This window comes from Labrus bergylta, chromosome 14, assembly GCF_963930695.1.
Source record: "Labrus bergylta chromosome 14, fLabBer1.1, whole genome shotgun sequence".
NCBI lineage: Eukaryota > Metazoa > Chordata > Actinopteri > Labriformes > Labridae > Labrus > Labrus bergylta.
The window spans coordinates 25054333-25073087 of record NC_089208.1 but is presented as its reverse complement, the minus strand read 5'-3'; the positions used below and the strand labels follow the sequence as shown (position 1 = coordinate 25073087).

The following is an 18755-nucleotide window of genomic DNA, read 5'->3' as shown; positions in this document are numbered from 1 at the left end:
AAGTCAGACTTTGATTATTGTATTCACTGATGGTTTTCTTACAGAACATAATAACAACTAAAACTCCTTTTAATGTGTATAGAGGATTATCCTTCAGTACAGACACACACCATTATCCAACAAGGCATGCTGTGGGAGGTTGTTTGATTCTTTGTAAATCTTAAACATCATCATCTCCATGTTCAATAACAAACAGAACGATGCTTTAAATGGAATTCACAAGTCAACAACAAAACATTGTCCACAGTTTTTAAAGAACATTGTCTACAGATAAACTTTAGTCAGTAATCGGAACATTTTTGTGTTATAGAATAAATATATCTAAAATATGAATGTGTAAACTGTATTGTCACAATGTAAACTGCGGACCCCAAGAATAGCTTCTCGCTATGCTGAAGCTAATGGGGATCCAAATAAACAGAAAGAGAATCATGAGATTAATTTAGTCTTTTTTTTCTTCTGGAAATTTTAACAATAACACCATAAGATGATATTTGCACATTTTAAAACACTCACACTGCTATATACAGTATTAATATACAGTATTAATGTGGACCAATGCAGTAACCTGACTCAAAGTGTCCATCTATGTTTCTGTTTGGATCCACCTGAAATACATTCTGAAAATTTTACATCATAAATTATTGTGCATTTATTTTGACTATAATTTTGCTTGTTTGTTTTTGTTTTTGATAATGGAACAAAGAATATATTTTAAAACACTATCTGCAAGAAGTTGTAAAAAATAAATACAGTAGTACATGTTTATTTCTTCATGTCCTGAAAATCTTCCACATTTTATAATTACTGTGACTATATGTGGGAAACTTTTTGTTATATGATGAGCAATAAAAGTGCCACTTCCTCTATTACCCATAAAAGGGAAACTGAGTCACGGAGTCGTCGAGGTAGTTGCTCAACACGCCCTGATCGCAGCCTTTATAATGGCTGCCTGCAGGACAAGGAGACATTCAGCAACACACATGGAGACTTTCAATCTATGCGTTCTACTAAGCCTGGCAGTCACAGTTTACTGTGTGCCACTACCACAGGTGACTGTGCAGGATGAGACTTTTGCAGAGGTATGTATGCTTTTTTTGCTTTTATATGCATGTTTTCATACTATTCTGAATCATAGTAAATGTGGAAACCTTATTATTCTAGAAAATGTTAATATTAGACACAGGAAGAAAATGATTAGCTGCTTACTCTGCCCTCTCTAAATCAGCAAACAGATAACATCTTCCTTCTTTTTACATTTCATAGCTGATGCATTGTTGGGTATTTAACTTTCAATCTCTCTTGCAGAGCTACCTGAAGAATTTCTTCAACCTTACGGAGGAGACGGGTCCGACTATCAGACGAGGAATCAGCCCTGTGACCAAGAAGCTGAGTGAGATGCAGAGATTCTTTGGTCTCCAGATCACCGGCAACCTGGATGCAGACACCTTAGCAATGATGAAGAAGCCCCGCTGCGGCGTTCCAGATGGAAAGATTGGTGAATTCTCCACCTTTGGAAGCGACCTCAAGTGGGACAAAAACAGCCTCACCTACAGGTGAATGATCTGAACAATGAGTGTGTAAGAGAACCTGTTGGTTCCATGTAACTACTCTGTGTATTGCATGTAAGTAACCATATGATTTTCTTCCCTTCAGGATCGAGAACTACACACCTGACATGTCCACATCAGAAATTGATGACTCCATAGAGAAAGCGTTTCAGGTTTGGGCCAATGTCACTCCTCTGAGATTCACAAGAATCTACAGCGGCATCGCTGACATCATGATCTCCTTTGGAAGCAGATGTGAGTCTGAATTAACTTCTTCTTTACCATTTCCCAGTCTCTTACTTTCACTACTTAGTTTGTTGGTTTTTCTTCCAAAGAAAGAAATGGCCTGTAGCCTCTAAGTAAGGAAATTAAGTAAAGAAAATCTGTAATTGTCTTATACCTGCATTTTCTGCAATGGCCTGTAGGGGAGACACAACGGTTTAGTTGTGGAGAAGTCAGTAAGAAAATTATCTTTGTTCTCAGATCATTTATTACCTCAGTAAACATTTTTATAGAGAATTTTTTTCTAGAATCAAGTCTTCTTCAATGCAGCATGATGTTCAGGAAAGAGGCTTAGCACTGCGTTTCCACCCTCTTCTCCAAATATTTTCCATTTTCATGGCTCCTAAAACCAAGATGGCAATTTCAGTTTCTTGCAACACATTGGAAAGCTACTGAACTGTAACACTCAGATGCATTCTGAAAACCACGATCCAACTGAATATTTAGAACAAATGTTATTCTACTTGGTTTGCAAAACTTGACCATGAGTAAATGTTCCTTCTAACAGCACATGGTGATTTTTATCCCTTCGATGGCCCTGATGGCATTCTGGCCCACGCCTTCGCCCCGGCTCCTGGCATTGGAGGAGATGCTCACTTTGATGATGATGAGACCTTCACTTTCCGCTCAAATTCAGGTCAGTTAGTTACCAAATGTATACTTTTGTTCCTTTTTTTTTCCAGCTGAACATGAGTTGCAACTAAACTTGCAATTTGATGATCTCTGCTGTAGGTTACGTCCTCTTCATGGTGGCTGCCCATGAGTTCGGTCACTCTCTGGGATTGTCTCACTCTGATGATGCTGGTGCTCTCATGTACCCCCTGTACTCATTCAATAAGCCTGAAACCTTTGTTTTGCCCCGGGATGACATCAATGGAATCCAGTCTCTCTATGGTGAGTTCTCATATTGGTGCATCTAGTGGTGCAAGTGCTAAAAACATTTGACCAAAAATCCTTTAAGAAAGTTCTGCACAATTGTTGATGATGTCATACAACTCAATGATAAGCCGATTCTATCGAACCTCCAGGTCCAAACCCTGACAAGGATCCTTTTCAGCCAGGACCTGAGCCCCCCACCACCCCTGATTCCTGTGATTCAACCATGGTGTTAGACGCTGTTGCCACCCTGCGAGGAGAGATGCTCTTCTTCAAGGACAGGTATTGTAGACACACAGCTCATTTCTTAAACATCACTGTAAGTCACACAAAATCTGACTTTAAAACTAATTTCTATTCTTCTTTGTTCTTAGCTTCTTCTGGCGTAGCCACATTCAGAGCTCGAAATCTCAGCAAGTCCTCATCACAAACTTCTGGCCAGATGCTCCCGTCAACATCGACGCCGCTTATGAAAGCCAAGTGTTGGACAGCGTCTTACTCTTCAAAGGTACAATATTAGTTCTGCAAATCAAACCAGAGCTCCTAATCAGAGCCAGACGAAGAATTTTTAAGATTTAAAATCACGTCATGTTTATACTAAAATCTTTTTTCCTTACAGGTCGTCGAGTGTGGGCTTTCAGTGGCTATGATATCGTGCCCGGCTTTCCCAAATCTATCTCCAGTTATGGTCTTGATGAAAGTGTGCAGAAAGTCAATGCAGCTCTTTATGATGCAGCAACTGGCAAGACTCTGTTCTTCGTAGGCAGCAAGTACTACAGGTATGTTGAAATAATAAGAAGTAAGATTAATAACATGCACTGATTGTGGTTTGTATGAATCAGTCTAATTCTTGCTTCTGTTTCTTTAGTTACGACGAGGCCAAGAAGAGAATGGATAAGGGATTCCCCAAGAATGTGGATCAAACCTTCAACGGTCTGACCGGGGAGGTGACGGCAGCTTTCCAGTACAGAGGTGAGCAGCATTCAAATCTAATCTGTGTTTTTGGGAAATAAAAATCTACTGAATCAGAGCAAATTTGCACAGGAATTGACATGCTGTTCTGTTCTACAGGTTTTACTTACATTTACAGTGGACCGTACATGTTTGAGTACAGCCTGAGGAGTGGCAGACTGTTCCGAGTGCTGAGGAACGACTATTTCCTGCGTTGCAATAAGAACTAGACCAGTTCAGCCACTAAGGTGCTTACATAGCCACTCTGAGTGAGTGAAGGCACTATCGCTGTAAATGTGACAACATATTTTACAGAATTATATTGTTAAACATTTTCAGGTATAAACTTTATTGAAGTCCTTCCTGAGAAAAGCACCTAGTATTGTTTTGGTATATGTTTGTAACTTCTGAGCTTTTCACTTTTGCTATTTAAGATTAATTTATCTCTATTTTATGTATCTTATTTATCTTCATACTCATTGTTTGAGCATCTCTTTTAATATTCACCAAACTGTTTTAACTGTCTGTTTAATGAAGGTTAACTGATGACTACGGAGCATGTTGCATAAAAAGATTAATGACTGTTACAGATACACACACACCGACATTGCACTGAATTTGAAAACCATTGTGACAAGACAGATGAATGTATACCTGCAAAATTGTTAAAAATATGTGATGACACCAAGAATGTTCAATAAAAGTTGATTGAAAAGTAGTTTGATGTATCTTGTTATTTTTTTATTTGATGTTTAGAGCAGGGGTGCCCCCACTTTTTGGGCTTGTGAGCTACTTTTAAAATTACCAGTTCAAAATGATCTACCTGAATTAAAATATGCTAAATATATTCATTTATATATGTACTGAGTATACTTTATATGTACAATATATGTTGGCATGTTGTCAACATCTCATCCTCCACTGCAGACGAGTTCAGGTGAAAAAGTGTCGCAATTTTGATGCCAGTGAATCAACCTCAATATCTTCCCTGAATGGGTAGCGCATAAATGTGGCGATTGGCTTCGAGTAAAGCAAAGTCTTGAAACCGTCTGTCAAAGTCTGACAGACAATTTTCAATCTGCTCTGTGTAGCGCACACTGTCGAGTTGCGCGTGTAAAAGCCCTGTAAAAGGGGATATTTGAGTCAAGACACAAAACATTCCTCAGATCGTCTGTGTATTGACTGGTCGCAACATATTCACACAGACAGATGACAATAATCATCTAAACAAGCATAAATAAATACATACTGACAACAGAGTAGTAAGTAGTTTTCCCACAGGAAGCATACTGAATAAAAACTTATTACATAGATGTACACTGTAACACGGTATCATGGATGACTGTGCATTTGTGATGCTAATCGAAACTGCAGGCTAGACTGTTAGCTTAACTTGTAGTCACATATTTAACTTCAAAACTTCACAGAAAAATTACAAAAAAAAATTGTGCAATACAAACAACTTCTAGAAGGACTATACATTTTAGTATAACACCAAGGACAAGACACACAACACTTTTGTACAAGTTCATACCTGCAAAAGAGGATATTTGAGTCAAGAAACACAAAACATTCCTCAGATCTCCTGTGGAATGTTGAGGAAGCGCAGTGTCAGTTTACATTACTCAGTTGTGGTTGCACCCCCTGCTGGTGTCTCCTGATAACTACATCAACATTACTGCCAAAGGTGTTTGAAATACATTCAGCTAAAACACAACTTAAAACTTCTGTAACTGACTGTAATCCAGTAACAGACTACCATAACTTGAATCAATAATAATGTCTCATAGAGGATACAGTAATTGACACTCGAACAAACTATAATTATCTTGTGTCATTTCTAACTATAACACGCGCACGCCTTTCCTTGGGTCTCCAGCTCTGATGTGAGGTTTTGAAAGTTCCTCCAAATCATGGCACTGCAGCTTTGAGGATAGAAGTTGCATTTTTCATTTGAAAGCATTAACTGAACTTATCAAGTTGACCACGGTTTTGTCTTTTCCTTACAGCTCTAAATTGAGCTCATTCAGCATGTTAGTGAGATCAGTTAAAAACGCCAAATCAAGCAGCCACTGATCGTCATTAAGTTGATTGTATTCTGCATTTTTACTGACAACGAGAAACTCCTTTATCTCCGGACAGAGTTCTCGAAATCTCTTTAGGAATTTCCCCCTACTAAGCCATCTCGCGTCAGTGTGTAGCAACAGTCGATTTTCATTGCAACATCCATTATCTCTTTCATGTTTAACATTTTTGCACATAATGCTTGTTGGTGTGTTATGCAGTGGTAGTTAAAGAAGTCTGGGAAAGCATCGTCCTCCCTGCAATTGGCAATAAATCCATTCAAACGGCCCACCATCGCGGGCGCACCTTCTGTAGTGATTGACATTAAATTGCTCTCCGGGAGCTGGGTTTCCCCATAAAGTTTTTCAAAGATTGCCCATGTTCCATCATGGGCAGTATTGTTAACAGCTCCTCTTTTGCGGTCATATCGGTAAACACCATCCGAATAAAAAATGCACAATTGGGCTGTATCACTTATGACCGTTGACTCGTCTAATTGCAACGAGAAACACTCATAGTCCGCGATGTCCTTCCACTGCTGCAGTGTCAAATCATCTCCCATTACTACACAGCGCCGTGTCACTGTACTTCTTGATAGCTGAAGAGCTTTGATTGAAGATAATATTTTGGGTTTATTTTTAAAGTCCCGAAACAACGAGTTAGCTGCCTCAATGAAGGCCTCTTTTATCTGTCCATCTTGGGAGGGCTTTTTAAGCTTAATGGTGGAGTGACTCACCCGGTATGATGCCTCGGTGGCTAACTTTGCTTTTAAATTCACGTGTGTAAAATGACTGCTGTCCTGTTAACTGTGATTTTAGTTCAGTCACCCTTCTCTTTCTCAGCTCGCTTTTCGGAGGGATATCAGTGTCGTAGTTTTTATGAACAGTTCAAAAGTGCCTCTCCACATTTCCCTTTTTTGGAATAGCAATGGTAGATTGACAGATCAGACAAACGCAGAATATGATGTAGTGAAAAAAAAGAATCCTCCTCCCATTCCGCATGGACGTGGTAAGTTTTTGGTTTCTTACTTGGCCCGGTTCCCCCACTCATTTCCCTTCTTTAGTAGATATAATTTTGAAGGCTCGCTATATTTTTGGCGTAAGCTAGCTCACACGTTTTCTACGCGGTGACCCATGTTGTTAGAAGAGAGGAGAGTAGTTGTCATTAACGGTTAGCCCAATGAACACAGTTTGAAGCAACAGCAGACTGGCTGCCCTGTACATCAATCAAGTGGCAAATACCACATGGAGGATTGATGATAGGCTAACACTTTTTTAATGTTGCGCAATCTACCCTCACAACCTTTTCCATCTACCGGTCACGATCGACCTATTGGGCATCCCTGGTTTAGAGGATCTGCAGATTTGTAGAAAAGAGGGATTTACCATTTATCAAGCGCTTAAAAAAATGCTATAAAAACAGTTTCTATAAAAAAATTAAAAATAAATAAACATTAAAAGATTTCTTTTTTCCACATTGAATACATCTGTAAAGAGACAAAACAAAGAATTTATTGCTTCCACCGCCTGAGGCCTTTTGGAGCAAGTCGACAAAGTCTGGTTTTGTTTTTTTACTTCTTAGGACTCACTCACACTAGCAAAGTTGTCCCCGTACCAGGCTTAAGCACGATTGTCCCCCCTCCCCATTGCCCCACTGGCCTGCACTCACACTGTTCCAGAACGGTTGCTTCTTATACATAAGGTCGTAATACAACATATGAACGGCTTTCTGTTATTATGAAGCGTTCTTAGTTTACAAGACAGGCGGACTCGAGAAAACCAAAACGAGACAAAAAAAAAACATGCGCTGTCGGGTTAGCGTACGTACATCAAAGAACAACACCGAGAACATGAGCACTACTTTACTGACATTGTGGCTAATTTTGAGTCATGTTAGTCTGATACAGACATACAACTCAGGGATTTCTTGATAATTCAATTCAATTCAATTCTAAAAACATTAAACAAAAAATATAAAGTTTATTTTTAAATACAAAAGTTAAAATACAAAATAGATTAAAAAAATAGTAGAGATGTATGCGGACAGTGATCGAACTAACAGATGTAAACAGAACTGTATGCAGTAAACGGGAGATAAATTTACAGAGCTATGTGCAAGTAGTACTAAATGATAAAGTGATAGTGGTGCATGGCAAATATTAGAACAACAGAACTCAATATAAAAAGCTGTAAGATATATAATCAATGAATAAAGTGATCATAGTGCAATGGTGGATAAAGAGACAAGAGGAATAGAGTGTAACCAGAGCTGATGAAAGCTGATATAAATAGAATAAAGTGATGTAGTGCATGAAGATCAAATAAAGCAGAATGGGGTTAAGGTGCATGGCATATTTAAAAAGGAGGTAGGTACATTGAGAAACGTTCACAGCTTAGAAAGACTACATATAGGATGAGAGGTGTTTGTGTCTGTTTGGGGCGGGGGGATTGGAAGTGTGATTTTGGAAGGGGGGGGGGGATTAGGAGTTAAGGGGCTAAGATACATAAAATAGAGTTAAATTCATCTTAAATAGCAAAAGTGAAAAGCTCAGAAGTTACAAAAATATACCAAAACAATACTAGGTGCTTTTCTCAGGAAGGACTTTAATGAAGTTTATACCTGAAAGTGTTTAACAATATAATTCTGTAAAATATGTTGTCACATTTACAGCGATAGTGCCTTCACTCACTCAGAGTGGCTATGTAAGCACCTTAGCGGCTGAACTGGTCTAGTTCTTATAGCAACGCAGGAAGTAGTCGTTCTTTAGCACTCGGAACAGTCTGCCACTCCTTAGGCTGTACTCAAACATGTACGGTCCACTGTAAATGTAAGTAAAACCTGCAGAACAGAACAGCATGTCAATTCCTGTGCAAACTTGCTCTGATTCATAAGATAAGATAATCCTTTATTTATCCCACAATGCGGAAATTTACAGTGTTACAGCAGCAAAGAGCAAAGATTGCAGACAAAAAGTGAACACAGTACAATTTAAATAAAAATTAGAATAAAAATTGTAGTCTTTAGATTTTTATTTCCCAGAAACACAGATTAGATTTGAATGCTGCTCACCTCTGTACTGGAAAGCTGCCATCACCTCCCCGGTCAGACCGTTGAAGGTTTGATCCACATTCTTGGGGAATCCCTTATCCATTCTCTTCTTGGCCTCGTCGTAACTAAAGAAACAGAAGCAGGAATTAGACTGATTCATACAAACCACAATCAGTGCATGTTATTAATCGTACTTCTTATTATTTCATCATACCTGTAGTACTTGCTGCCTACGAAGAACAGAGTCTTGCCAGTTGCTGCATCATAAAGAGCTGCATTGACTTTCTGCACACTTTCATCAAGACCATAACTGGAGATAGATTTGGGAAAGCCGGGCACGATATCATAGCCACTGAAAGCCCACACTCGACGACCTGTAAGGAAATAAAAAAGATTTTAGTATAAACATGACGTGATTTTAAATCTTAAAAATTCTTCGTCTGGCTCTGATTAGGAGCTCTGGTTTGATTTGCAGAACTAATATTGAACCTTTGAAGAGTAAGACGCTGTCCAACACTTGGCTTTCATAAGCGCCGTCGATGTTGACGGGAGCATCTGGCCAGAAGTTTGCGATGAGGACTTGCTGAGATTTCGAGCTCTGAATGTGGCTACGCCAGAAGAAGCTAAGAACAAAGAAGAATAGAAAGTAGTTTTAAAGTCAGATTTTGTGTGACTTACAGTGATGTTTAAGAAATGAGCTGTGTGTCTACAATACCTGTCCTTGAAGAAGAGCATCTCTCCTCGCAGGGTGGCAACAGCGTCTAACACCATGGTTGAATCACAGGAATCAGGGGTGGTGGGGGGCTCAGGTCCTGGCTGAATCATAAGGTTACTTACATGCAATGCACAGAGTAGTTACATGGAACCAACAGGTTCTCTTACACACTCATTGTTCAGAAACAGAAAGCCGTTCATGTGTTGTATTACGACCTTATGTATAAGAAGCAACCGTTCTCAGGCCCGGTTAGTCCTGGAACAGTGTGAGTGCAGGCCAGTGGGGGAATGGGGAGGGGGGACAATCGTGCTTAAGCCTGGTACAGGGACAACTTTGCTAGTGTGAGTGAGTCCTAAGAAGTAAAAAAACAAAACCAGACTTTGTCGACTTGCTCCAAAAGGCCTCAGGCGGTGGAAGCAATAAATTCTTTGTTTTGTCTCTTTACAGATGTATTCAATGTAGAAAAAAGAAATCTTTTAATGTTTATTTATTTTTAATTTTTTTATAGAAACTGTTTTTTATAGCATTTTTTTAAGCACTTGATAAATGGTAAATCCCTCTTTTCTACAAATCTGCAGATCCTCTAAACCAGGGATGCCCAATAGGTCGATCGTGACCGGTAGATGGAAAAGGTTGTGAGGGTAGATTGCGCAACATAGGCTAACAAAAAGTGTTAGCCTATCATCAATCCTCCATGTGGTATTTGCCACTTGATTGATGTACAGGGCAGCCAGTCTGCTGTTGCTTCAAACTGTGTTCATTGGGCTAACCGTTAATGACAACTACTCTCCTCTCTTCTAACAACATGGGTCACCGCGTAGAAAACGTGTGAGCTAGCTTACGCCAAAAATATAGCGAGCCTTCAAAATTATATCTACTAAAGAAGGGAAATGAGTGGGGGAACCGGGCCAAGTAAGAAACCAAAAACTTACCACGTCCATGCGGAATTGGAGGAGGATTTTTTTTTTCCACTACATCATATTCTGCGTTTGTCTGATCTGTCAATCTACCATTGCTATTCCAAAAAAGGGAAATGTGGAGAGGCACTTTTGAACTGTTCATAAAAACTACGACACTGATATCCCTCCGAAAAGCGAGCTGAGAAAGAGAAGGGTGACTGAACTAAAATCGCAGTTAACGGGACAGCAGTCATTTTACACACGTGAATTTAAAAGCAAAGTTAGCCACCGAGGCATCATACCGGGTGAGTCACTCCACCATTAAGCTTAAAAAGCCCTCCCAAGATGGAGAGATAAAAGAGGCCTTCGTTGAGGCAGCTAACTCGTTGTTTCGGGACTTTAAAAATAAACCCAAAATATTATCTTCAATCAAAGCTCTTCAGCTATCAAGAAGTACAGTGACACGGCGCTGTGTAGTAATGGGAGATGATTTGACACTGCAGCAGTGGAAGGACATCGCGGACTATGAGTGTTTCTCGTTGCAATTAGACGAGTCAACGGTCATAAGTGATACAGCCCAATTGTGCATTTTTTATTCGGATGGTGTTTACCGATATGACCGCAAAAGAGGAGCTGTTAACAATACTGCCCATGATGGAACATGGGCAATCTTTGAAAAACTTTATGGGGAAACCCAGCTCCCGGAGAGCAATTTAATGTCAATCACTACAGAAGGTGCGCCCGCGATGGTGGGCCGTTTGAATGGATTTATTGCCAATTGCAGGGAGGACGATGCTTTCCCAGACTTCTTTAACTACCACTGCATAACACACCAACAAGCATTATGTGCAAAAATGTTAAACATGAAAGAGATAATGGATGTTGCAATGAAAATCGACTGTTGCTACACACTGACGCGAGATGGCTTAGTAGGGGGAAATTCCTAAAGAGATTTCGAGAACTCTGTCCGGAGATAAAGGAGTTTCTCGTTGTCAGTAAAAATGCAGAATACAATCAACTTAATGACGATCAGTGGCTGCTTGATTTGGCGTTTTTAACTGATCTCACTAACATGCTGAATGAGCTCAATTTAGAGCTGTAAGGAAAAGACAAAACCGTGGTCAACTTGATAAGTTCAGTTAATGCTTTCAAATGAAAAATGCAACTTCTATCCTCAAAGCTGCAGTGCCATGATTTGGAGGAACTTTCAAAACCTCACATCAGAGCTGGAGACCCAAGGAAAGGCGTGCGCGTGTTATAGTTAGAAATGACACAAGATAATTATAGTTTGTTCGAGTGTCAATTACTGTATCCTCTATGAGACATTATTATTGATTCAAGTTATGGTAGTCTGTTACTGGATTACAGTCAGTTACAGAAGTTTTAAGTTGTGTTTTAGCTGAATGTATTTCAAACACCTTTGGCAGTAATGTTGATGTAGTTATCAGGAGACACCAGCAGGGGGTGCAACCACAACTGAGTAATGTAAACTGACACTGCGCTTCCTCAACATTCCACAGGAGATCTGAGGAATGTTTTGTGTTTCTTGACTCAAATATCCTCTTTTGCAGGTATGAACTTGTACAAAAGTGTTGTGTGTCTTGTCCTTGGTGTTATACTAAAATGTATAGTCCTTCTAGAAGTTGTTTGTATTGCACAATTTTTTTTTGTAATTTTTCTGTGAAGTTTTGAAGTTAAATATGTGACTACAAGTTAAGCTAACAGTCTAGCCTGCAGTTTCGATTAGCATCACAAATGCACAGTCATCCGTGATACCGTGATACCGTGTTACAGTGTACATCTATGTTATAAGTTTTTATTCAGTATGCTTCCTGTGGGAAAACTACTTACTACTCTGTTGTCAGTATGTATTTGTTTATGCTTGTTTAGATGATTATTGTCATCTGTCTGTGTGAATATGTTGCGACCAGTCAATACACAGACGATCTGAGGAATGTTTTGTGTCTTGACTCAAATATCCCCTTTTACATTTGGAGGCACCGCTGGGATTGACTGAAGTGTGGTTGATATCCCATAGCAGAGGAAAACATCCCATATCAATCACCCCATATCATAAAAAAATAACTCAGGAGACAGAGAGAGGAGCTTTGATCAACATGTTAGCCAAGTCAGCGGAAGCATGTTTCCTGAGGTGAAGAACGTCCACTTAGGAGCAGCATTGTCATTGGTATAAGTGTTGCAGCCAGAAACTCAGGCGGACGCTGAAAGGTCGTTTCACTTGTCTTCACTTTATTGAAGTTTTAACAAAGACTCAGTACCTTCATTCACTCTGCCTATGAGTCTCTTCCGCTGCTGAATCATAACTAAAACTTTCCTGCTAACTCTGGAGCATCACAACAACAACAACTGTTCTTCCTCGAACCCCTGCATGTCACTGTTTTTTACTCAGACTCCACATAGTGGTGTAGATTATGCAGCGCATTTAATTAATAACATGTCAACATGAACTGCTTGAGCAATGTTGCAGTTCAGAAAAATACATTAACATTCGCAACTTTGAAGATGAATTCAAAAACATTATAAACTAAAGAATTTCAAAATGACAAGTACAACAAAAAATTAGTCTGTGGGGTCCCCGATAACCAAACAACAAACATCAAGGTTCTTAATTGACCTGTCACACTCTCCCCCACTTTAAAAATGGCGTCCCGACATTTTCATTATACCTCGTGGCCCTAAAACAGAAACACACGGACATTTGTGGAATGGATTGGGCATGTTAACATATTAACTTAGGTTATGAGAATCTAAGACTACCGTGCACTGCAGCCAAGTATACTCCTGATTTTATCAGTCTTTGCACCCAATCACTCGTGCAAGAATACACATCACAAAACCCAAGAAGTCATACACCAGGACAAGTCATGTCATTTTTTCACATTACAATTCTGAGACTCCATCCACACAGAACACACCAAGTCGGCCAACAATCTCTGTGTTCCCTATTACCTCATCAACACCAGGCACTTACATGTAGGTATAACAGTCAGTAGTGTGCAAGAATTATTATTGTTTTTTTGTTTTTTTCCTTTACCAGGGCCGCCAGTAACCTCCGACAGTTATCTCTCTAGTAGAAACTGTCCTTTCTGTGAAACTTGGCTGGCCAAGTGTGCTATAAGTCAAAGTCTGGGGTTGTCTCTTCCGTCTTAATGGATACCGAGCCCTCTGCTCTGCCTCCTCCATTTCATTTTCTGAGCTGTCCGTATCTGTTGTGGCTACGTCTCTTTCACTCTCCTCCGAAACCGCTGTGTGGACCTGGTCCCCTTGTTCCTCCTCAATAAGTTCACCAAACTCACTCAGTTCTGGGACTGTATGTTGTTCCTGAAGATGGAACTCCTGAGCTGTGGGATTGAGCACAGATGAACTTGAGTGTTCTGCTGGAGGCCATGTGAGGGTGAGTGCAGGAAAATCCTCATCTGTGTCATCCTCAACATCTGTTTGTGGTATGTGTTTACTCACAACTGTTTTCCGGCTTTTGTCTCTTTTCTTTGGTTGAATTGTTGTGGGAGTGTCACTATCAGGAGCAGTAACTGGGAGGAAGTCACATAGTAACAACATGTTTCTGTGGAGGATTCTGATCCTACCTCTGCCACTCTCTGGTTCCACCTCAAACACTGGACTGTCCACACCCTTCTGACTTTTGATAACATAAATACCATCTTCCCAGTAGGAGCGGAGTTTCCCTGGTCCTCCCCTTTCAGTCACGTTTCTCACCAGGACACGACTGCCCGCATACTCCTGACATACTCCTGTCATAATGTCTCTTTCCCCTGTCAGCTGATTTAGACGCGTTTCTGGAAGCGATGTCATAAGCCTCGGCCATCCTCCGTCTCCACTTCTCCACATAGTCCTGATGGGAGCCCGAACCATCCCGACTTTCAATACCAAACAGAAGGTCAACTGGTAGTCTGGGGGGCCTGCCAAAAAGAAGGAAGAATGGAGAGTAGCCTGTGGCTTCATTAGCTGTGCAGCATTAACATTGAGAGAAGCGTACGATTACATTTCTCTGTTTGGCTGTTTCCCTGGGGGTGAAATGGAGTGGTATGAGAGCCCTGGACACCAGAGAGTGCTTTCAGATGACCCAGCAGTTTGTTCTCAAACTCTCTTCCAAGGTCATGGTGCAGTTTTTCTGGGAAACCAAACTTGAGACAGAAATCATTGAACAATTTATCTGCTACTGTTTTAGCTGATTTGTTCGTAGTTGCATATGCTTGAGCGAAACGGGTATAATGATCCATCACCATCAGAATGTATTCATAACCACCTTTACATTCCTCCAAATGCAGGAAATCAACTGAGACCAGCTGAAATGGGTGAGTGGTTTCAATACTCATCATTGGTGCACGTGTCTGTCTGTTCGGCTTTCTTTTCTTGAGACACTCATACATTTGTCACAAAGTGTTCTATGTCTCCCTGCATTTTTGGCCAAAAGAAACGGTCTCTTATCAGATTTAGTGACCTTTCTGTACCTAAATGGCCCATTTCTTTGTGCAGCTCATTGAAGATGAGAGGGCGGTATACTTCTGGGAGTACCAGCTGACTTTTCGCTTGAGTCTTCCTATACATTGTCCCATCTGTCCTGATCTCCAGCTTGTCCCACTCTCTAGCTAGAGATTTGACCTCAGGACTCTCCTCCTTTAGTTCTCGTGCAGCTGGTCTTTTATTTTTCATTTTTAGGTCATAGATTTTGCCTATTACAGAGTCCAGTTGTTGAGCTGTTTTTATTTCTTCCCTGCATAATGGCTTCACAGTGTTTAGCAGATTCTCAGTCTCTACCTGTTCCTGAACAGCATTAAATGAAACAGAACTTAGGAGTGGACTGTGTTCTTCCTGTTGCGCCAGGATGCCCTGTTCTGTCGCCCTGACTGCTTCCTGACAGACTGACTAGGTTCACTGACTCATGTACTTATCGAAATCAAGTGGCAGTCTTGATAAACCATCTGCATCTGCGTTTGTTTTGCCTGGCCTGTATTTTACTGTGAAGTTAAAATCTGCTAGCTCTGCAACCCATCTCTGTCCCATTGCATTTAATTTGGCTGTTGTCAGTACATACGTGAGTGGATTATTGTCTGTGTAAACGACAAAGGAGGGAGCATGAAACAGGTAGTGCCTGAAGCGCTCACAGATGGCCCACTTAAGTGCCAGAAACTCTAGCTTACCAGAGTGAAGATGATAATTTTTCTCTGGAGGAGTTAATGTTCTGGATCCATAGGATATCACACTTAGCTTGCCCTGTTGCCACTGATACAGCACTGCTCCAAGTCCTGCCTGCAACGCATCCGTATGTAGGATGAATGGCTCATTCAGGTCTGGGTATCCTAGGATTGGGGGGTTGGAGAGTTTGTCCAGGTGACTCAAGATCTGCTGATGACTTTCAGTCCATGAAACTGGTGTTGCTGAAGATAACTGTCCTTGTTTTTCCCCTTTCTTGACACGTTGGATTTGTTTTTTGAAAGAGATGTAGCAGTAGGTGGACCTGCTAACAGTTCATACAAGGGCTTCGCTATACTAGAAAAGTCTTGAATATATGATCTGTAGTAGGAAAGGAAGCCTAAAATCTGTCTGACTTCTCACACTGTGCTAGGGTGTTTTTCCTTCAGTGCTTGTACAGGAGCCACCTCTGCTGGATCCATGCTATGACCCTCTTTAGACACTATCCTCCCCAAAAACCTCACTTTGGACCTAAACAGTTCACATTTCTTTGCTGTGAGTTTTACTACGTGTTGTTGATATCTTTTCAAAACTGTTCTTACATGCTCCACATGGTCTTTAAAGGACTGACTGTGAACTAAGTTATCATCAAGGTAAGGCAGGCAAATGTCGCCGCGTAAACCCCACAAACACTCCTCCATGCTCCTTTGGAATTCAGCAGGTGCTGAACTAAGGCCAAAAGGGATCCTCACCCACTGATTAAGGCCCAATGGAGTGATGAAGGCGGTGAGAGGCTGACTATCTTCATCGACAAAACCCTGGTGGTATGCCTTACCTTGGTCTAACACCGAAAACCACAAGCTTCCAGTAAGACTGTCCAACATATCTTGAATTCTAGGGATAGGATGTCTATCTGGCACTGACTTCCGATTTAGCTTGCGATAGTCTACACACAGTCTCAGTTCACCAGATTTTTTTTTCCACAGACGATGGGTGATGAGCAAGATGACTTCGATTTGGTACTCCAGCCCCGGTTAATCAAATCTTGCAAGTATTCTTTTACCTCCTGATGTAGTGGCTTGGGCACACTGATGTAAGTCTTTTGGACTGGTGTCTGGTCTTTCAAAGTGATGTGCAAGCAGAGTGAAGGGATGCAGCCTACATCATTCTCATCTCGAGCAAAGGCTGTGCACTCCTCCCTGAGCGTCTGTATAACTAGGGTCTGTTGGTCACTAGTTAAGTGATCTAAGACTACAGGAGGGTCCCAAACCTCACTACAGTCTGTGGTGGGGCATGTTTTGCCTGAACAGTCTGTCTCTCCTTGTGCAGTTCGTGTCTGTTCTTGTGCAATTTGTGTCTGTCCTTGTGTCACAGGTTCTACAGCTGCTGGGTACACTGCTTTAACACTCTCTAAGTGTCCCAGAATAACACGTGGGCCCAATGTAATGCTGTGTCCTGAGGTGTTGATCACAGAAATGGGGACAGTAGTCGAGTTACCTTTTTTCATGGTAAACAGTACTTCCTGAATGTGTGCAGAACAGCATTAAAGTATCTTTCTCCGTCTGTGTGCGCGCACGACATTTAACTGTGGTGGCTTCACCTGGAAGTAACACTACTCTATTTTTGCCTGTTTTTACTATCGTCTCTTCACTAGTAGCTTGGTGAGTGTGCATTAGCTGGACGAAAGTTTTGGCAGCACAAGAGTCAATGTCAAAGGCACTGCTAACAACTTCTGTGGTACAGTCATCTGCTGCAACACCCCCTTGTTGTTTAAGTTGTTCATTGATCACTTCCTCGATTACATTAAAGTCAATAATAGGGTCTACTGCCACATTAGGATCACTGGAAACCAGAACCGGAACTAGCAGGTTGGCGCTAGTAACCTCTGAACCACTAAGTTTAAACTCTACTGGTATCCACCACATGAATGGTATTTCAGTCTGATTAGCAGCAAGTCTGTTCAGTGGTTCTGGTCCTAAGAGTTCTTCTATTGGCCTTATGGAGCTATTAGGTAGGTGCTCTGCTCGCCATTTGTCATTTATAACAGTCGCTTGAGAGCCTGTATCCCACAGTGCTGTTACAGGTACATTATCGAAGGTACATTTTACAATTTTCCGCTTACCTATTAGTTAGTCTTTTACCCTGTTTTGCTGAAAGGTAATCAACTTTGCATGTGTCTGGGAGCTTGTATTTTTGTGTCTCTTCCTCAGCTAAGTGTTGCTCAACTAGCTTAACTGCTCTACAAAGTGATTTATGTTCCTGCCATTGACACTTCTGACATGCTCTGGAGCAGTATACTGTGGTTGAACAACCTGCACATGTTTTAAACTTTCTGCCTGTGCCCTCCTCCTGTAGGCAGCAATGGCAGTGGCGGGACTCTGATGGTTGTGGCTGGGTCACTGCTGGTCCCTCGGCATCAACCCTTTGAAGTTTCCCTGCGACTGCCTTGGAGCTCTGCATCCTCTGGAAACGTGGCCCGGCTGACCACACTTGAAGCAATGACTGCAGCTCTCTCCTTCTCCGTTGTCCTGACAGGTTCTGCAGCCTCTCTTGCGAATGTCTCTGTTCTTTGTTGTTCGCTTGGAGTGCTGTGGCTTTGTAGTGGTCATGGAAGCTAGAACCAGCCGTTTCATTTCTGCTACCTCCGTTTGAAGCTCTCTTACCAGGGTGTGCACTTCTGGCTCAGGAGGGGTTTGAGCCGCCTTGATCTTTTCCTTGGAGAGTTCTTTTGTGCTCTTCTCTGGCTTTGCGTTAGGAATTGAGGAGGAGCCCTGTGAGCTGTCCCAGTTGCTGGTAGTCTGCAGCTCATTCACTTTGGGTGCCTTTGTGCTGTTCCTCTTCAACTTATTGAGCCTCTCATTTTCAAAGTTAGCTGCCTCAGTTATTTTTTCAATCAGAGTTTCATCTGTCACATCCGGGTTGTCTAGTAGAAGCTTGATCTGGTATTTGATATTGTCATTAAGCAGTCCTGTCCCCACAGATCTTAGGAACTTCTTTTTGACTAGGTCTGCACTATAGTGTTCCTCAGATCCTCTCCCCTTGGATGCAAAAAGCAGTCTGTCTTTTAGTTCAATAGCTCTGAACAGAAAATCTTGTGCTGACTCTTTTTGCTCTTGAGAGATGCTGATCAGTTTTTGGTACAGATCTGTCATGTCGTTGTCTTTGTAATGCCCCTTTAATATTGTTTTAAGCTGAAAC

General features: G+C 41.2%; 2 protein-coding genes across 2 annotated transcripts; one reads left to right on the top strand and one right to left on the bottom strand.

Moving 5' to 3' along the window:
* The first annotated feature begins 926 nt into the window (after window positions 1-926).
* Window positions 927-4377, top strand: LOC109982121 (collagenase 3). The gene is made up of 10 exons (XM_020631203.3): window positions 927-1082; window positions 1309-1556; window positions 1657-1805; window positions 2341-2469; window positions 2565-2726; window positions 2861-2990; window positions 3083-3216; window positions 3328-3487; window positions 3577-3680; window positions 3780-4377. Exons 1-10 carry the CDS (start codon window positions 945-947, stop codon window positions 3887-3889), a joined length of 1464 nt encoding a protein of 487 aa, XP_020486859.2. The 5' UTR covers window positions 927-944; the 3' UTR covers window positions 3890-4377.
* A 4037-nt stretch (window positions 4378-8414) lies between these two features.
* Window positions 8415-9586, bottom strand: LOC109982113 (matrix metalloproteinase-18-like). Its single transcript, XM_020631193.2, has 5 exons — window positions 9487-9586; window positions 9261-9394; window positions 8986-9145; window positions 8793-8896; window positions 8415-8561 (listed from the first exon to the last, which is right to left on the bottom strand). The coding sequence occupies exons 1-5, from the start codon at window positions 9540-9542 to the stop codon at window positions 8452-8454; spliced, it is 564 nt and encodes a 187-aa protein (XP_020486849.2). The 5' UTR covers window positions 9543-9586; the 3' UTR covers window positions 8415-8451.
* Between the last annotated feature and the right edge of the window lie 9169 nt (window positions 9587-18755).

Bases quoted from the DNA above. Each gene is read 5' to 3' on its own strand.
- LOC109982113 (XM_020631193.2), bottom strand. From the start codon at position 9,542: ATGGTGTTAGACGCTGTTGCCACCCTGCGAGGAGAGATGCTCTTCTTC. The intron at 9,395-9,486 runs GTATTGTAGACA...CTTTGTTCTTAG, and splicing joins ATGCTCTTCTTCAAGGACAG to CTTCTTCTGGCGTAGCCACA. The intron at 8,897-8,985 runs GTATGATGAAAT...CTGTTTCTTTAG, and splicing joins GTAGGCAGCAAGTACTACAG to TTACGACGAGGCCAAGAAGA.
- LOC109982121 (XM_020631203.3), top strand. From the start codon at position 945: ATGGCTGCCTGCAGGACAAGGAGACATTCAGCAACACACATGGAGACT. The intron at 1,806-2,340 runs GTGAGTCTGAAT...TCCTTCTAACAG, and splicing joins GATCTCCTTTGGAAGCAGAT to CACATGGTGATTTTTATCCC. The intron at 3,217-3,327 runs GTACAATATTAG...TTTTCCTTACAG, and splicing joins CAGCGTCTTACTCTTCAAAG to GTCGTCGAGTGTGGGCTTTC.